A 16883-nucleotide genomic window follows, 5' to 3' on the forward strand; every position below is an offset into this window, starting at 1 on the left:
TAAAAAGGTAGTTCGTTTATATTATGTGTACAAGTGTTCTGCCTGTGTGGCATACGTGTATCACATGTGTGCACTGTCCATAGATGTCAGAAGATGTCAGATCCCCTGAAACTGGATGGCTGTGAGCCCTGTGTGAGGGCTGGAAACTAAACCCAGAGCCTTCACAGGAGCTGCTGCTCCTAGCCCTGACCCATCTTGCTAGACCTCTGTCGAAGCTGGGATTTTCAATGCTTCGTTTTACCCACACAGGCATTCACGGTATCTTAGCTTTCCTTCCATATCTATACACACTGTGTTCAAATATAATATGCAGCCTGCTTACATACTGTTACATCGTATATAGAAACCATTTGAAGGATGTGTGGCTTTGTGTGTATGGTTCGGTTTGTTGGGAGAAGTTGTTGCTCTTTAATGTTTGTTTTTGAGACAGTATCATTGTGATGGTTTGTAAATGCTAGGCGCCCAGGGAGTGCCACTATTAGGAGGTGTGGCCTTGTTAGAGTAGGTGTGTCACTGTGGGTGTGGGCTTTAAGACCCTCACCCTAGCTGTCTGGAAGTCAGCTTCAGCCTAGCAGCCTTCAGATGAAGATGTAGAACCCTCAGGTCCTCCTGCGCCATGCCTGCCTGGATGCTGCCATGTTCCTGCCTTGATGATAATGGACTGAACCTCTGAACCTGTAAGCCATCCTCAATTAAACGTTGTCATTTATAAGATTTGCCTTGGTCATGATGTCTGTTCACAGCAGTAAAACCCTAACTAAAACAATCATGTAGCCCAGGCTGACCTTGAATTCACTATATATCCAAGGCTAGCCTTGAACTCCTAGTCCTCCTCCTCCTCCTGAGTGCTAGGGTTACAGGCATGCACCACTGTTGGGGTTTGATCTTGCTGTGTATTGTAATGGGTTTGTGGCCCCAAGACCTGGCGTCTGTACTGTAGACAACCCCCCAAGTGACCCCAAGTTATTTCTGATTGGTAAATAAAGATGCCAGCAGCCAATAGTTGGGCAGAAGAGACATAGGTGGGGCTTAGTATTCCTGGGCTTGGCGTTAGAAGAGAACCAAGAGGGAGAAGAGGTGAATGGAGGAAAGAGAAGCCACCATGGATTAGGAGAGTTTAAGAGAACATGGACCTGGGGCTGGCCAATCGGAGATAAGAGCAGCCCCAATGAAACATATTAAGTAGTAAGCAATAACTGGGGGTTATCGATAGGAAAGTAGATTCTAATAGCATACAGGGTAGGCAGGTGCCCAGTTCTTGTGCTGTTTAAGGTTTATTGTAAATATAAAGGTTGAGTGTGTCTTTTATCCAAGAACTAAATGGTAACACACAGGTAGAAACCCCAGGGCGGGATTAAATAATTTCTACAATACACCGCCACATCCATCTTAGGATATGTGCACATGTGCACACACGGGGTACATGTACCACAGAGCACACATGGAAGTCAAATGACAACCCTCTGGATTTGGTCCTCTCCCATGAAGTCCCAGGGATCAAAATCAGGTAATCAGGTTTGGGCAGCAAGCTCCTTTACCCACAAAAGCCATCTTACCTGCCTTGGAATGTGTTTTAAAAGCTGTTTCTCTACCCATCATTCCACTACCTGTTTTCTGCCCCACCTGCTAGAGTTTCTGAGATGCCATTGTATAAATAATTACAGATTTATTTAGCCAGTGCCCTGCTGATGGGCAACCAGGTGCCCTCTAGCAGCATAAGCTGCGGGCCACGGACTCCTGTGTCCATAACTCCTTACAGTGTAAGCCACAGCAAGACGTCTCTGGGTCCTGCACTGCTGCACTTGGTAGGTATCACTGTGGACCCCCGATGCCCGAGCTTTCCCTCCATCCTTAAAAAGCAAGTTGAGAAATGATACGGGGCAGGCATGAGAGTTAGCTGCACTGGGCTCTGTCTTGGCTCATCTCAAACTTCAAAGGTTAGCAAGCAGTCCTCAGAACCAGGCCCCTGCTCCCGAGCCATCGCCATCGCCATCGCCTCCAAAGCGGTTCCAGAGTTCAGACCAGGGGTCTCAAGGCTATGCTGTCTGTCAGCTGCCGCTCCTGCACTGAGATGCGACTCTCTTTACCATCCTCCTGTGTGACAGGCTGACACCCGTGCAGCGTCTCCTGCACTGGAGCAGCGGTGTTATGACCGGGATAATCTTCTATCTCCACGGGATCTTGCCGTACAGCCGCAGGGGGTAAGATCTGGGGAGTCAAGGTATAAGATCCAATGTCACCTCTAGCCACAGAGCCATCCTGCCTCTGAGGAATAGAATCCCTCCTTCAAGTCCTTTCCAATGGGGTGGGAGGATGGGGGGTGTACCAAAGCTGATTTCTTGGATGCCTTCTGCCCCCTGCTGGACACATGAAATTTGGCAGGAAATTTCCAGAGCCACTGCCGACCAGCAGGAGAAACTGCCCCTTTGGTTCCACCTACTGGCCCCTGAAGGCGGGATCCGCCCCCCTCCCCCACCGCCGCCCCCCATCCCCAGCATTCAAGGCTGGAGGAAAGCACAGCCAGACTTTCTCTGCCAGTGGTGCCCAGCTCTGCCCTAAGGGGAAGTGACTGTGTAGGAGGAAGGGATGGAGACTGAGAGCAGGGCTGGGTGGGGGTGTGAGTAGCCTACCTATATGTTCCAGGGAACGGACCCTAAACCTGTTTAGGCATGTGTGCGCGCGTGTGCTTTCGCGGAGTGTGGCGTGGTATTGGGTGTATGCTCATGGCGTAGAGGGTCCACACACCCATGTACACATTATTAGAGGCTAGAGGTTGACATCTTGTGTCTTCTTGCACTCTTAACCCTTATTTTCCGAGTCAGGGTTTCTCTTGGAACCTGGAGTAGCCCATGGTTGGCTAGCAAGCTCCTAAGATCCCTGTGTCCATCCCCCCTCCGCCCCCCCCCCCCGCCAGCGTGGGCATGACGGGCCTTTTCCATGGGTCCAACTCAGGGATCCAATACAAGCTCTCTGCTCACTGAGTCTGTCTCCCTACACCGTGAGCCTCCCCCACTGCCCACCAATCACTCTTTCCAGCATCTCTCCCTTGGGGATGGCTTACCTCATTATCCTTTGGTTTCTTGACCACCTTTTCTAGTGAGAAGAAGAAGGGGTGTGGGGCATTGCGAGGGTGAGTCAGGAGGCTGGTTCGACAGGGCTGAACCCTCCCTCCCTTTCCTCTCCTGAGCACTCACTGATATAGAGAAACACCCCGAAAATGGTGATGAGGATGCCCATCACGACGGGAATGACCAGCAGGGCTCGCATCCGGGACTTTAAACCTGGAGAAACAGACTTGAGTGGACCCCACTGGCAGATGCTCCCACTCCGTGGCCAAAGCATCTGTACACTCCCAGAATCCAAGTCAGAGCTTTTAAGCAGTAGCATTGTGGGTAATGTGGTCACTAGGGGAACTTTTAAAACGCTTTATGGTATGTGCCAGTGTTTATAAATTGAAAGAGTCCATCTTTGTGTGGTGGGGGGGTACGGTGTATGTGGACCTGGTATGTGTTTAGATGTGTGCATCTGTGCACACATGCAGAGGCCAAAGGAGGATGCGGGTGTCCTGATCCACCATATTGCACCTTCTGCTGAGACAGAGTCTCTTGAGCCTGGAGCTAGTCTGGGAGGCAACAACCTACAATTCTCCTTCTAGTGCCACCCCCCCACACACACACACGTGGTATTAAGGTCACAGTCACATGTGGTGTGGCCACACCTAGCTCGTGCTTGCATAGTAAATACTCCTACCCGTTGAGCAGTCTCTAGCCCTGGGAGATTGCAGTTGGAATGAGAAGCCCCCAGTGAGCCAACTTTCCATCTGGTGTGTTCGTCAGCTGTGTGGTGAAGGGACAGCCTGCCTGCCTGCTTTACCCCTCCCTACACTGTGCTGTGCAGCACTAGCCCCAAATTGTTAGTTACATCGGCTATGGAAGTATGGCAGACAGAAACAAAGTATCTCTTGTGTCTGCACTGCTATTTTAAGTGACAAATGAAAAGGGGTGCATACACACACACTGTCATAAAGGTAAGTCCTCTTTGAGACAGGGTCTCACTAAGTGGTTCAGGCTGGCCTTAAACTTGAGGCTCTCATGCCTGTACCACCACACCCAGCTCATGGGTCGGGAGGCAGACACCAGTGAAACTAACACAGGTTCATAGGTGGCTACCTGGCTTTTAGATAAACTTGTATTGGAACCAAGGCCAAGGTTAGGATGAAGAAGGTAGGCAGGGTCTCGAGTCTGGCAAGGTCAGCTCTTACTTTTTTTCTTTTTAAAGATTTATTATTATTATATGTGAGTACACTGTAGCTGACTTCAGATGCACCAGAAGAGGGCATCAGATCTCATTATGGGTGGTTGTGAGCCACCATGTGGTTGCTGGGATTTGAACTCAGGACCTCTGGAAGAACAGTCAGTGCTCTTACCTGCTGAGCCATCTCACCAGCCCAGCTCTTACTTAATTTAAAATTTTGCTATGTTGTGCATCAACATGTTTTTTGGTTCCAGATTTTTTAAAACATGTTTTTGGTTTTTCTAGCATCATCTCAAAATGTTTTCTCTTGCTTACTGTCCCTTCTCGATGTCTTCTTAAATGTTACACATGAACTCGAGTGCTTTTCACACTCCATCCAGTCACGCCTTTCCAAGACAAAAAGGCAATCTTGAGAAAAAGCAAAGAGACTGCACTTTTATTTTCTTTTTTACTTTGTGGCACTGGTCTAACCCAGGACCTCACACATGCTGGGCAAGTGTGGGGGTCTAATCCAGGACCTCACACATGCTGGGCAAGTGTGGGGGTCTAACCCAGGACCTCACACATGCTGGGCAAGTGTGGGGGTCTAACCCAGGACCTCACATATGCTGGACAAGTGTGGGGGGTCTAACCCAGGATCTTACATATGCTAGGCAAGTGTGGGAGTCTAACCCAGGACCTCACATATGCTGGGCAAGTGTGGGGGTCTAACCCAGGACCTCACATATGCTGGACAAGTGTGGGGGGTCTAACCCAGGACCTCACACATGCTGGGCAAGTGTGGGGGTCTAACTCAGGACCTCGGCATGCTGGACAACTGCTCCACTACTGAGCCCCACCCCCAGCTATCTTCTTACTTTTTTTTGATGTCTTTTAATTTGTATCTATTTTTATTTATGTATATCAGAAAGTGCTAGAGTGCATCATGTATGTGCCTAGCGCCAGCAGAAACATCAGATCACCAGGAGCTGGAGTCATGGACAGTTTTATACTGCAATGACATGGGCTCAGGAAACTGAACCCAGGTCCTCTGTAAGAACAGCAAGTGCCACCTCCCCAGCCCTAGAAACATATTTAAACTTTTATTTATCATTATTGTGGGTGTGCATGTACATGATGTGTGTATGGTGTGTACACATAATGTGTGTGCATGATATGTGCACGATATGTGTATGATGTGTGTGCATGATGTATGCGCACTCACATGTGCTGTGCTGTGCTGCTCTGCGCTGTGCTGCACTGCGCTGCGTTGCACTGTGCTGTGCTGTGCTGTGCTGTATATGCAGCGGTCAGAGGACAACTTTTAGGAGCTGATCCTCTCCTTCCACCTTTCCATGGATGCTGGGGATGAAAGCTGGGCCATCAGGCAAGAGCGTAACTTACTGACCCATCTCAGCAGCCCTTTTCTATGTTGAACCAGTGTCTTTCTAAGCTGCCCAGGCTAGCCTTGAACTTACAAAGCTCTTGCCTCTAGTTAGCTGTGCTGACAGGCCCGCTCATCAGACCTAGCTCTCTTACCCTTCTCTGTCTTCACTCATTCAAAGGTGGCCTGGTCTCTATTGTTATCTGAGGCTGTGATCAATTAGGGGATGGTCAAGTTTTACGTCCTAGCATCCAAACTGAGGTTACCAGGCGACACTGTCACAGTGAACCTGAACCTCAAGCCAGGGGCAGCAGCTTCCAAACTGCAAAATTCCATTGCCACTTACACCACCCAGGTAACGGAGGAAGGAGCTGCTGTCCGCCTATTTCACAATTGAAGAAACTGAGGCTCAGACAAGGGATGTGACTTACCCAGCTCCCAAGACAGAAGCTAAGGTACTGTACCCCAAACTGCCTCTTGGTCTCACTCCTACCCCCAGTCAGTGTTCCTGCGTGCCTCAGTCTCTCCCCAGTTCCCTGCTTCCCAAACACTTGGCAAGGCCATTCTCCCCTGGACTCACCACAGATGACATTAGTCTGACTCGTTCCTTTCTGTAGGACCTCCAAGTTCTTATCTTCACAGCTGCACAAAGACACATGTGTACACATGTATGTGCATGTACACACACACATGCAGACAGACAGACAGAAACAGGGCTCCCCACCATAAGACTTCCAAGCCCAGGGGAGTCACCCAGCAAGTAGTAAGTCCTTGTTCACTGAGCACGTGACTTAGAGTGCAGCATCCCAAGATGATCATTAAGTGAAGAAGAAGAAGAAGAAGAAGAAGAAGAAGAAGAAGAAGAAGAAGAAGAAGAAGAAGAAGAAGAAGAAGAAGAAGAAGAAGAAGAAGGGAAACCCACAGAAAGGAAAGGTTATGGTCATATTGAAATGGAAATGGCCAGGAGTGTAGATGGTTAGAAGGCAGCAAGGGGAGGGCATGAGTTTGGTCTCAGGTGGGGCTTCTCAGCCTTGGCATCTGCAGGTATTTTGTGCTGGGAAATGGCCTTTGTTTCACAGACTATTTAACAGCACCTTTGCCTCCACTAACCAAATGCCAGAAACAGCCTCCTCGCCAAGTACAGCATCCAAAAGATGACCAGATGTGGCCAACGCCCCACAGAGAGCCAAACTGGTCCCTGTTAAGAAGCTCTGCTTTCAGGGTCTTCTGGGAAGACTTCCCCATGAAGGGGGGCATCAGAAGGCATTGAAGGATGGGAAAGTGGGACCCAGCTAAGTAGGAACAGTGTGACAGGAGGGGAGTCACATGGTGACAAGTGCGGTGATGAGCAGCTCCAGGGAGGGCAGCTGCAGGCAGGCAGCTAGGGAGTGACCTGACTGGTGAGAGGACCTGCTCCCACACAGCTCCTGAGGGAGATGTTGCAGCAGAGTGGGCAGCCAGAGGCAGGACAGGAGTGGAGATGTGTGGTGTGGATGGAAGGTCCTAGGAGGAGGGGACAGAGGGGACATGGCAAGGGACATGGCGAAGGAAAACCGGAATGTGGTGGAAGAGAGGCTTCAGAGAAAACGCGTACGTGCTCTAGCCTTGTGTGAGAAAGAAAAGGCCCTCAGCACCTTTACAAGTCGGCTGAAGCCTCCCGAGATTAGGGGCATCCCTGAGGGTCTCACACAAACTGAGGCAGATTTGGGGGTCCCCAGAGAAGATCAGAAGGGTCCCCAAAGGGTATAAAAGTTGAAACAGCAGCATGCACCAGCTAAGTGGGACAGTGCAGCGGTTGCACATTTGACTCCGGGACGGGAACCTCTATGAACAACTAAACCCACCAGTGAGGACGGTGAGTGTGAGCTGCAAGCAGGCACTATTTCAACCACAAGAGAAACCAGTGTGGGGTGTGTGTATGTGCATGCGTGCGGGTGTGTGTGTGTGTGTGTGTGTGTGTGTGTGTGTGCATGTGTGTATCATGGCAGAGGGGAGTGGTATGTCAATGTGTTTGTTTGTTTGTTTGTTTGTTTATTAGCAGTCTCTCTGTCCTTCTGTCTCTCTGTCCCTCTGTCTCTCTGTCCCTCTGTCTCCCCCTCTCCCCTCCCCTCACCTCTCTCTCTGTCTCTCTCTGTCTCTTTCTGTCTCTCTGTCTCTGTCTCTCTGTCTCTCTCTGATTGTCTCTTTCTCTGTCTCTATCTTTGTCTCTCTGACTGTCTCTGAGTCTCTGTCTGTCTTTGTCTCTCTGTCTCTCTGTCTCTCTGTCTCTCTCTCTCTCTCTCTCTCTCTCTCTCTCTCTCTCTCTCTCTCTCTCTCTCTGTGTCTCTCTCTCTCTCTGAAGGAGTAGTGAGGAAATAGCCTGAGGTGACACATGCATCCATGCACACACATGCATTGCACATGCATATATATGCTCATACATGCATGCACACACACATGCATGCATGCACATGCATACACATGCACACATACACATACCCACCAAGAAAGTGAACTGAAAAGGGGAGTACGAGTGTCAGGATGACGAGTGTCATCACGAGTGTCAGGATGACGAGTGTCATCACGAGTGTCAGGATGCTTTAAGAAGAGACTTCAAGAGGATATGGAGATCAACAGGCTTCTATTAACTAAGCAGAAGCAGGCTAAAAGGACGGCACAAAGTGTCCCTTAAGCCAGCCACAAGGTCACATTCACCAGTAAGTGACCCACCATGGGGGTGGGGAAAGTCAGGGACTGAACAGCAGGTGGCTAAAGAGACTGAGACAAGACCCACCCTATCATTGGTTAGGGAGAGGTGACCCTTATACCTTGTCCAAGGATGACACTTTTCGAAAAGTGATGACTGATTGGAGAAGAAGCCGACTGGGCAGGGATGACAGACGGTATCATTGGTCTCGGTGGCTGGGAGGATGCGGGAAGACGCATGAGCAGACACCTGGGCCACGGTGTCTGACTCCCAAGGGAGCCAGCAGACAAGCAGGGCAGGACAGGGCACCCCAAGGTAACACAGCCCCTGAAGGCCACAACCCCGCAGGAAGCTGCCCACAGCCCAGGTCCGAATCCAAATGAAAGATCCCAGCCCAGGTGGGACTTTCTCTACCCTCAGCTTCTGGAGGCCAGAGACCCAAAGCTCACCCCAGCTCTCCCACCCACAGAGCTGTTTCCCCAGGCAGGCCACTCACCCATCTCTATAACTCCAAAGCCAGGGATACAGGGCGTGTGCTGAGCACATGCCTCACAATCCTTGCTGGTGCAGTGTTGGCCTTCCTTACAGGCACAGACAGTGTCTGATTCTGAGGTGCCCTCCTTCTTAACCCGAAGCCCTTGATCTGAGCGGAGATGAGAAGGAAGAATGGGAAAACCCGCTGGGCTGCAGCCAGGACCCCACTTCTCACATCATCTGCTGGTTTTCTCACTCGTCCTAGTACAGATGTCAGTCAACTAGCCCCTTCAACCCAGACTCCTGCTCACAGGCAAGACCCTGGCCACTGACAACAGAGGGATTTCAGCATTAGGAACATCAACCCAGTTCTCAAGTACCCCTTCCCAGGCAGCCCCACGCACTGGGTTCGCAGTGTCTGTGCTGGTGACAGCGGATCTCCCTGTTCCACTGAGCTGAGAATTCGCCTGAGTCACATGGGTGGCATTGGGTCTTCTCAAAAGCTGTGCAGTGGCTTGTCAGTCGGCTTCCTGAAAAACAGGAGGATATGAGGCAGGTGGGTACAAGCAGGGCAGGACAGGGCACCCCAAGGTAACACAGCCCCTGTTACAAGCCCCAGTCGGCTTCTTCTCCAATCAGTCATCACTTTTCGAAAAGTGTCATCCTTGGACAAGGTATAAGGGTCACCTCTCCCTAACCAATGATAGGGTGGGTCTTGTCTCAGTCTCTTTAGCCACCTGCTGTTCAGTCCCTGACTTTCCCCACCCCCATGGTGGGTCACTTACTGGTGAATGTGACCTTGTGGCTGGCTTAAGGGACACTTTGTGCCGTCCTGTGACAGACTGTGTCACAACCCAGTGAGCCAGGACTGGAGGTGAGGGGGTTGGAGCTTGGGAATGGATATCTCAGACCCTACATGAGTAAGGAAGATGGAAGGGACGGGACAGCTTGGGGTATTCTGGCATCAAAGAAGAGGGAGAAACGGGTCATTTTAGACTTGAGTTCACAGTCTATATATGGGGTCTGCATCCACCAGCAAGCCAAGAGGGAAAGGGTCTTGGTACAGGGCAGGAGGGCTAGCATCTCACCCGGCTGGCACAAATCGCAGCACTGGCCATCATGGAGGTACTGTTTGTCACTGCACATAAGACACTGCCCCAGATGGACCTAAAAACAGAAGTGGGCAGCTGGAAGGGATCTTCCACGGGCATGTTGAAAGTTAACCAAGACACAGGCTGTAGCTGATGTGGAAATCCAAAGCAGAAAAGTGAGCCCCCACAATGTGAGGTCTATTTGTTTTTGTTTGTTTTTGTTTTTGTTTTTTACTCTGCTGTCACATTGTCTTACTGCCATCTCCCAAAGCAAGAACTCAGAACCCTCTAATCCGAACAGATGCACAGGACTCTTCAGTGCTCCCAAAGACACAGCAGGTAGGGAGAACTCCAGTTCTTCCTCAAGAGTCCCGAGACTGCTGGCTCAAGCTGGCCTAAGCCCTTCTCCCAGTTTCTGTCCCCAGCTCCCTGCCACCAAAGGGATAAGAATCACCCCACAGAGGGCAACACTGAACAGAGTCCACAGGGGCGGGACTCCCAACATTTGTTTCTACAACATCCGGGGACCACCCATGCTATGAGCTGCTTCTTGCTAATTTAAATACACTTCTTTTAACTGTAAATCTTCTACTGTTGCCTCAAGAGGACAGCCAGTATCACTTCCTATAAATTAAAAGAAACCCTAAAAATACACTCAACAGATTCATAACAGGGTTATTAAGCCTCGACACGTAGCTTTCTTTGCTGAGATCCTTCGCTCTGTCTGCTCTTGATTTTACTTTTAAGCCTGGGGTGGGTTGGTAGCAAGTCTTTCAAAGGTGTTAACTAGCCAACGGTGGTGGCATAAGCCTCTAATCCCAGCACTCAGGAGGCAGAGGCAGGCAGATCTCTGTGAGTCCAGCCTGGTCTACAGAGTGAGTTCCAAGACAGCCAAAGCTACACAGAGAAACCCTGTCTCAAAAAGAGAAAAAAGGGGAAAAGGCATTAACTATGATCTAGCGCCAGAGACTTACTCCTTGAAGAACCAAGGAGCGAGATAGCTCAGCCAATCAAGGCGCTTGATCCCAAGACTGATAACCAGAAGTTCAATGCCCAGAAATGGAAGGAGAGAACCAACTCTCAAAAGTTAGCATCTAACCTCCGTGTGTGTGTGTGTGTGTGTGTGTGTGTGCACATACATACAAACATACGTGCATACATACATACATACATGTAATTTTTTAAATGAATAAGAAAAGGATTGGGAGGACCTGGAAAGATGGCTCAATGGCTAAGAGCACTGGTTACTCTTTCAGAGGCCGCAAGTTCAGTTCCCAGCATCCACATGGCAGCTCACAACCAGCTGTAACTCCAGATTCAGGGGATCTGACACAGACAAACATGCAGGACAAAACACCAATTCACATGAAATAAAAACAAAATTATGTTTAAAAAAAAAAACAATGAAACTCTAGGAGGAAAGGTCTGAGCCCACTTCCTAGTTGGGGAAAAAAAAAAAAAACTATGAGAACCCACCAATCCTGAGCATGAAATCTCACAAATCCCCGCCCTGGAGGACTCAACCCTGGAGAACTCCTCCCCCAGGAAACCCTGCCTAAGCAGCCTGCAGCTCAGCTCTCTGCTGCTTCGCCCCTGGGCGGAGGCAGCCACTCTTGTGTGAGGTTTGTCACGCTGTGGGACTTTGTGATACTCCGTATCCCCTGGCTGCCAGGATGCTTTTCCCTTCAGAGCTGCAACACCTCCACAGGGAAGCCTTTCGGGATTTCTCCTCACATCTACGACACTCAGAGAAAAGTTTCCCTCAGAGCGGAGCTGTAACACTTCCAGAAAGAGTCAGCTGAGCAGTGGTGGCACACACCTTTGATCCCAGCACTCAGGAGGCAGAGGCGGGTGGATCTCTGAGTTCGAGGCCAGTCTGGTCTACAGAGCAAGTTCTAGGACGGCCAGGGCTACACAGAGAAACCTTGTGTTGAAAAATACAAACAGGGCTGGAGAGATGGGTCAGCAGTTAAGAACACTGACCAAAGGTCCTGAGTTTAAATCCCAGCAAGCACAGGGTAGCTCACAACCATCTGTAATGGGATCTGATGCCCTCTTCTGGTGTGTCTGAAGACAGTGACAGTGTAATCACATAAAATAAATAAATCTTTTTAAAAAAAAACTTGAAAAAATATTTTTAAAAAAGAAAAATACAAACAAGAGAGAGAGGTGCCGGAGAGATGGCTCAGCTGGTTAAGGTTCTTGCTGCCAAGCCTGACAGCCTGAGTTCAGTTCCTAAGAATCACATGGTAGGAAGAGTTAGCTTCCCTAACTTGTCCTCTGACCTCCACACACACACTGTGGTACTCAAGCATGCATGCATGCACACAAATAATATATAAATAAATAAGTATAACGAAAACTACTTTTTTTTAAGTGTAGAAACTTTTTTTAAGAACCATAAAGTGTTTTGGTGTGTGTGCACATGCAATGCCCACTGCCCTGTCTGTGACTTAGAGCGTGCTCTTGCCATAACTGGAAGTATACGGAGGTCAGTGGCTAACACTGCTGTCAGTGCTATCTCCTACTGTGCTTAAAACACCATCTTTTTGTTTGTTTGTTTGTTTTGTTTTTTGAGACAGGGTTTCTCTGTGTAGCCCTGGCTGTCCTGGAACTCACTTTGTAGACTAGGCTGACCTCGAACTCAGAAATCCACCTGCCTCTGCCTCCTGAGTGCTGGGATTAAAGGCGTGTGCCACCACGCCCTGCAAAACTGCATATGCCCAGCTGGCTGGCTGAAAGCTTCTGGGGTTCTCCTGTCTCACAGTAGGAGCCTTAGGATGTCAGACTTGGACTTCTGCCACCACACACTACCTTACATGGGTTCCAGGAAATGAACCCAGGTCCTCAGGCTTATATGACAAGTGCTTCAGTCACAACCCTCTCCTTGAGGTTTTAGGCGACGGTGTTTTGGGGTTTTTTTAAGACTTTAAAAATAATTAGATTTATTTATTTTATGTGTACAAGTGTAGTCTGAATATGTTCCACATGCGTGCCCGGTGCCCTTGAAGGTCAGAAGAGGGCACCGGATTTCCTGGAACCAGTGTTGAGGATGACTGTGGGCCACACGTGGGTGCTAGAAAACTGAACCTGGGTCCTCTCCCAGAGCAACAATATTCTGAGCATCTCTCTAGCCACAAGATTTATTTCATTTTTGATTATAGGTAGATATAGGAATATGAACATGTGTGGGTGTAAGTACCCTCAGAAGAGGGGATCAGATATCTCTTGGGGCTGTGGAATGTGGGAGCTGGGAATCGGATTCCAGCTCTCTGCAAGGGCAGCACATGCTCTTAACTGCAGAGCTAGCCCTCCGGCTTGCTCGTGTGCTCCTTGAAGCCAGGTTACATTTTAGAAACAACCACAGTTACCGATTGTGTGGAGTCCACGTTTGAGAACGGGACAAATCACTCCTTATCCCATCTGTCTTAGTCAGGGTTTCTATTCCTGCACAAACATCATGACCAAGAAGCACTTGGGGAGGAAAGGGCTTATTCAGCTTACTCTTCCACATTGCTGTTCATCACTGAAAGAAGTCAGGACTGGAACTCAAGCAGGTTAGGGAGCAGGAGCTGATGCAGAGACCATGAAGGGATGTTCCTAACTGGCTTGCTTCCCCTGGTTTGCTCAGCCTGCTCTTATAGAACCCAAGACTACCAGCCTAGAGATGGCACCATCCACAAGGGGACCCCCCCCCCTTGATCACTATTTGAGAAAATGCCTTACAGCTGGATCTCATGGAGGCATTTCCCCAACTGAAGCTCCTTTCTTTGTGATAACTTCAGCCTGTGTCAAGTTGACACACAAAACCAGCCAGTACACCATTCTAATTATTTTTCTTCTCTAAGACTATGTTTCCTTTGTTTTTATTATTCTTGTTGAATTTATGTACCAGCCCAATGTGGCTATGGCAGCCAGCGTGCACTCTTACCCACTAAGCCATCTCTCTAGCCCTGTGTTCTCATCTTTAAAATGAGATTGTAACACTTGCCCTGGAGGCTGACCCGTGAAGGGTGAGAGAACACAGGTGTGTGGCCTGGCAGTATAGCAAAGGTAGTATTCAGAAAATGGCAGCTTTAATCAGCACACATAGATGATGGGGGTCTGCCCTGGTGTCCTGCACCCTGGTAGCTGTCTAACTGTCCAGAATCCAGCAAACTGAGAACTCTCACTCAAACTGGGTATCTGAGCAAATCACTTAATGAAATGTACCTGAAAGCACCTGCCCCCAACAGGGCATCATCCCTGGGTTTTATCTTCTCTGAGACTTCCCACCTCCCTCCCTCCCTCCCTTCCTTCCTTCCTCCCTTCCTTCTAGAACAGTGGACATCCTCAATGGCACCTTTGGAAAAGACACTTTCCCTCTGATGGCCAGTCAGCCCCAGTTTCCAGCCCCCAGAGCATTGTACCTTCCTCCACAAAAGGTCTCAGGGCCACAGCTTGAAGACCCCTTGCCGCGTGAGTGGCAGGCTCAGAAGTCAGGCAGACATAGCTTCATATCCATGTCGAGAGGCTTTGGGTAAAACCCCTCCCCTTTCTGAGCCTCATCTTGGTCATCCGTGTAACAGAGACGTTGGGAGACATCAAATGAAGGTGACATGCAGTCTCCCTCACAGCCCCCTGCACAGGAAGAGGTCAGTAAAGAGCACCTGCTATTTCTCTCAGGGCCCAGCCCCTCCCTGGAGCCCAGATTGGGACTCACAAGGGCAGACTTTGTTCTTGAGTGGTCCAGACTAGCCTTCATCACACCTGTTTCTTCCTCCATCTCTCCCAAAGGCCCTCATCCACTTCTCGCTCACCTCACCGTCTTCCTGCGTCCAGTCTCCCTAAAAGTCTTATTTAGAGCAGTGGTTCTCAACTGTCCTAACGCTGGGGCCCATTACAGTTCCTCATGTGGTGCCCCCAACCATAACATTATTTTTGTTGCTACTTCATAATTGTAATTTTGTTACTGATCTGAATCCTAATGTAAATAGCTGTGTTTTCTGATGGTCTTAGACCACCTCTGTGAAAGGAACCACTGGCTTGGGGTAAAAATTGAAAGCTAGTAAGGCAACTCTCTCGCTTCTGCTCCTTTCCTGTGGCTAACCTCACGGTGATTCTTGGCAGGCCACATGTCAGAGTCTATGTCCTCTGACTGGAGATGTGGCTCAGTTGGTATAGCCTAGCATGCATGAAGCTCTAGGTTCTATTCTAAGTGCCACATAAAACAGGGCATGGTGGTGTATGCACTAGGGAGGTGAAGGCAGGAGGATCAGAGATTCAAGGACAAGAGAGATGGCTGAGCTCTCAAGGTGTTTGCCATATAAATGCATGGGCCAGAGTTCAGATTTCCAGAAACACGCGCAAACACCAGGTCTTTGTAGTGGCCTCCCTGTAACTCCAGCTTCAGAAGGCAGAAGCACAGGGTCCCCAGAGCCCTATGGGGAGCTCTGGGTTTGCTTGAGACCCTGTGTGGATGACTAAGAAGGAACCATGTCCAAGGATGACTCATGAGATGAACTTCAGGCTACCGCATGCAAGCACACGTGTGTTCCCACACCGATGTACGCATATATACAAACCATGCGTGAACAGAAGAATGTGAAAAGTCATTCTCAACTAGACCAACCTGGGATAGGTGGCATTGGCTGATGGACAGGGATGTGCTTAGGCCACTGACTGTCCCAGCTGCAGAAAACCAGTCCTGAACCATGACACCTTCAGAACCCCTGAAGTTACCGAAGTCCCTGTCTCCAACCAGAACGAATCTACCCTGCTTGAAAGCTAGGGGAGCCTCGCCAGAGGAGAGGGGCCGAGACTCGGGTGGTCAGGGGATTCCCAGGCTCCAGAATGAGGAACTGCAGAAGTGCATGTAAACCAAAAGCGAATCAAGTGCCGGCTTCTAGAAATCCCCAAGATGTGCTTGATTGGGTCTGAGCCCTGCTGGTGCCTGGGGAAACCTAGTCTGGTCTCTTATGCTTCCTTGGGCTCTAAAGCTATTCCCCCTCCTCCTCCCCCTCCTCCTCCTCTCCCTCCTCAGTGTCTCCTGTACCACCTTAAGTTCATGAGGCAGAGGCACAAACTTGGGGATTTCTCTAGATTGGCTCAGCTATGATACAGGTATGGTGGTTAGTAAATTACCTCTTACCTAAAAAGTTCCTGGGGTCTTGTTTGCACAAGATTCCCTAGACAAAGTGGCCCCAACTGGCAAGGAGAAGATAACCACAGGTGGCAGACATCTGTCCACAATGGGAAAGTGACAGGAAACAGGCCAGACCCGCCCTTCCCCCTAGCCAGGCTTTCCTGTCTGCTAACCCTTTCCAGTCTCTGCAGTCAGCTCCTGAGCCAAGTCTTGGGTCAGACAAAGCTGTCCAGGCACCGCTGTGGAGGAATGCTCTCCCTAAACTTCCCCTGTGGGCTTCGTGGAACAGAACCCCGACCTTCTGGAAGGAAAGAGGAGCAGCCCGCCTCATTTTTTTTTTTTTTGTCAAGACTCGAGAGATCTTGCCCATCCTACTCACCGCTTCCCGCCTTTCCCAAATCAAGTAGGAAGATCTCTCATCTCCAAAGTCTTGTCTCCCCTTTCCATCTCTCACTCTCCAAGCCCTAATTCCCTTGGAGGTTAGAACAGAAGCCACTCACCGCTGTCAACAAGCAGCCCCAGAGCGCGCACAGCCGAGGCAAAGACAGCATCGCAGGGCAAGATCAGAAGAGCCAGATAACAGGGCTCCTGCTGAAGCCACAAGTCACTCCAAAGTCCCTGCTAGGAGTCCCGCCCAGGAAGAGGGCGGGGTCTTCGGGCACCAATCGAGGTGGGCCTTTAGCTAGTCACTGAGCAGGGATTTCCCCAGGACCTTCCCAAGAGTCTGATTGTCCCCAGGAGTTTAAGGGATGGGCACCAAGGTGGCTGGAGGAGGCAGGGTCCCAAAAGGAGCCCTTTTCTTACATTACCCGACACCCCCGCCCCAGTCCTCCTCCTCGCATCCAGGACCTCAAAAGCCACCTATAGCAGGGCTAAGGACTCTCCTGATTG

At 49.8% G+C, this 16883-nt stretch overlaps 1 protein-coding gene across 1 annotated transcript; it reads right to left on the reverse strand.

The window, feature by feature from the left end:
• Positions 1-1268: 1268 nt before the first annotated feature.
• Positions 1269-16620, reverse strand: Cd40 (CD40 molecule). The gene is made up of 9 exons (XM_021155570.2): positions 16493-16620; positions 9866-9944; positions 9182-9307; positions 8800-8946; positions 8425-8518; positions 6198-6259; positions 3195-3281; positions 3062-3093; positions 1269-2208 (listed from the first exon to the last, which is right to left on the reverse strand). Exons 1-9 carry the CDS (start codon positions 16541-16543, stop codon positions 2017-2019), a joined length of 870 nt encoding a protein of 289 aa, XP_021011229.1. The 5' UTR covers positions 16544-16620; the 3' UTR covers positions 1269-2016.
• Between the last annotated feature and the right edge of the window lie 263 nt (positions 16621-16883).

Source organism: Mus caroli, unplaced genomic scaffold, assembly GCF_978045245.1.
Source record: "Mus caroli unplaced genomic scaffold, Mus_caroli_1 scaffold_2, whole genome shotgun sequence".
In the NCBI taxonomy this organism is placed as follows: domain Eukaryota; kingdom Metazoa; phylum Chordata; class Mammalia; order Rodentia; family Muridae; genus Mus; species Mus caroli.

What these genes read in the sequence shown, in the direction of transcription:
- Cd40 (XM_021155570.2), bottom strand. Translation starts at nt 16,543, where the DNA reads ATGCTGTCTTTGCCTCGGCTGTGCGCGCTCTGGGGCTGCTTGTTGACA. An exon ending in CTGCGATTTGTGCCAGCCGG is followed by an intron (nt 9,308 to 9,865) that starts GTGAGATGCTAG and finishes CCTGTTTTTCAG; the next exon opens with GAAGCCGACTGACAAGCCAC. An exon ending in AGAAACCAAAGGATAATGAG is followed by an intron (nt 2,209 to 3,061) that starts GTAAGCCATCCC and finishes TTGACTCCCCAG; the next exon opens with ATCTTACCCCCTGCGGCTGT.